The sequence below is a fragment of the Sciurus carolinensis genome, unplaced genomic scaffold (assembly GCF_902686445.1).
Source record: "Sciurus carolinensis unplaced genomic scaffold, mSciCar1.2, whole genome shotgun sequence".
NCBI classification, from domain to species: domain Eukaryota; kingdom Metazoa; phylum Chordata; class Mammalia; order Rodentia; family Sciuridae; genus Sciurus; species Sciurus carolinensis.
In genome coordinates, this window is record NW_025920267.1 from 24,905 (window position 1) to 27,351 (window position 2,447).

At 42.1% G+C, this 2,447-nt stretch overlaps 1 protein-coding gene across 1 annotated transcript; it reads left to right on the forward strand.

Annotated features, from left to right (window-relative positions):
• The first annotated feature begins 337 nt into the window (after positions 1–337).
• Positions 338–1,093, forward strand: LOC124975392 (olfactory receptor 7G2-like). The gene has a single exon (XM_047538140.1). The coding sequence runs from the start codon at positions 338–340 to the stop codon at positions 1,091–1,093; it is 756 nt and encodes a 251-aa protein (XP_047394096.1).
• The last annotated feature ends 1,354 nt before the right edge of the window (positions 1,094–2,447 follow it).

The following is a 2,447-nucleotide window of genomic DNA, read 5'->3' on the forward strand; positions in this document are numbered from 1 at the left end:
AAGGGGTTGAAAAGTTAAAGAGCAAGGGGAAAGTAGAGGAAAAGATTAGTACTATTTCCTTCACCTTGGAAAAAAGATGGTACACTTTTCTAAATTCAGGGATCCTTGTGCATTGATTATCTGTTCTGTGACCTGTATTTTCCTCATCAGCTTGTTCAATGCAATGGAATCAAAAAACCAAACAGATACAGTAGAGTTCATCCTCCTGGGACTCTCAGAGGAAAAAGAACTGCAGAACGCCATCTTTGGATTATTTCTGTCCATGTACCTGGTTACAGTGCTTGGAAACCTGCTCATCATCCTGGCCATCATGTCTGACTCCCACCTCCGCACCCCCATGTACTTCTTCCTCTGCAACCTGTCCTTCACTGACATCAGTTTAATCTCCACCACAATCCCCAGGATTGGGGTGAACATTCAGAGACAGAGCAAGACCATCAGTTACACAGGTTGCCTCACCCAAGTCTGCTTTGCCCTGGTATTTGTTGGTTTGGAAAACTTTCTACTTGCCTCAATGGCTTATGACCATTATGTGGCCATCTGCCATTCACTCAGGTACACAGTCATCATGAACCCACGCCTGTGTGTCCTGCTGATTCTCTTCTCCTTTTCCATTAGTATTATGGATGCTCTGCTGCACAGTCTGATGGTGCTGAGGCTGTCCTTCCGCACAGACCTGGAGATCCCCCACTTCTTCTGTGAACTTGCTCAGATCATCAACCTTGCATGTTCTGATACCCATATCATTAACATCTGGGTATATTTAGTGACTAGCATAGTTGGGGGTATTAGTATCCTTGGGATTATTTACTCTTACATTAAAATTTTCTTCTCTGTTCTGAGAATGTCATCTTCTGGGGGAAAGTACAAAGCCTTTTCCAACTGTGGGTCTCACGTGTCTGTTGTCTCCTTGTTCTATGGAACAGGATTTGGGTTGTACATTAGCTCTGCAGTGACTGACTCCCCCAGGAAGACTGCAGTGGCTTCAGTGATGTATACAGTGGTTCCTCCAATGATGAATCCGTTTATCTACAGCCTGAGGAACAGGGATACGAAAGCAGCCCTGAAGAAACTCTTCAAACCTCTTTTGTGATTGTGTAGTCTGCTTTATACTTTTGGATTTTAGAATGAAACACCCAGGAACAGTGGGTAAGCACAAATTTGGACTCTTCTCCCACCAAGTTTTTATGCTGCCATGATTAGATATCACACTGACTAGGGGTGTTTCAACTTAGATTTGGAAAATTAATTTGGTCTTTTCTGGCACTGGTGTACCTACGTTTTGTTTCTGAACTTGATTTTTTGATGAGCCTTCACAGAGGCAGAACATAAGGAAATTCTTCTTATAGAGGCTTGGTGTTTCTTTACTCAGGAAAATTTGAGTGACAGTACAATGATAGGATAAATAAAGGAGTTAAATAAATATTTCACTGTAGCCCAAAGACGAGCCTACTCCTCAAGCCACTTATAGTGCCCTGTGTATGCCCTCCTCAAATCATTCCTATCTTAAGTCCTGTTTTACAGAATCATGATATTCTGAGATTTGTCACCAGGATTGTGATCATTGATTCTCCTCACAGGCTTCTGTTGAACTGAGGTAATTTTCTAGAGAATGGGTCAACTATGCATTGACAGTCAATCCTGCCAGCAGCTGGAGTGTGCTCAGTGGTTGGTAAACATGCTGTTTGGATAACAGCAATGGAATCCACTACCTTCCCTTCTTCTTCCATGAATTGGGCTTCTATTCTTTTTTGCAGAAGTTGACATACTGCCATCTGAGCATTATGAATGAATGAGGATCATATTAGCTCAAAACTGGTACAAACGCTAGTACTCAAGTTAGCTAAAAAATTAAGATAATTATCTTGATTCAGTTGGTGTTCAGCAGATGTGCATTCAGGCAGAAGGAAAGCGGTGTTATTCCTCTTTCCATGCACCAGCTCCATCCCAGTTCTGCTTCCCATCTTGGTTACTGGATCCCTGGGTCAGTCAGACGCAGGACATATTTAAATATTTTCCTAAAGACAAAAAGCTGACTTAGTTTTCCTTATGGGAAAAGATCCCTTCAAGAAGTCATTTAGGAAGCATCATTTCACAAAACACAGTCCAAAAGGGACCTTGACCCATGGGTAACTCATTCCTGTTAAGTGAATTATCATGTGTAGATTAGACTGCAAAGCTAGGTGGTTTGTGATCTTTCTGTGTATTATAATCACTCGGAGAGATTGTTTTCACCTTTTTCCCTTATCCAAATCCTCAGAGACTGTACTTCAGCAGTGCGGGGTAGGCCCATGAATCTGTTTTTCTTCCCAGACCATGAACAATGCCAAGGTGGATAATCTGAGATTAAGTTTGGAGTACACTCAGGTACTGTGTATTACTGTTGGGAACTGATTGGCTCAGTTCTTGGAAATAGTGCTCAGTCCCTCTTCTTTAACCTGTAATCC

Coding starts and splice junctions, on each gene's coding strand:
- LOC124975392 (XM_047538140.1), top strand. CDS start 338: ATGTACTTCTTCCTCTGCAACCTGTCCTTCACTGACATCAGTTTAATC.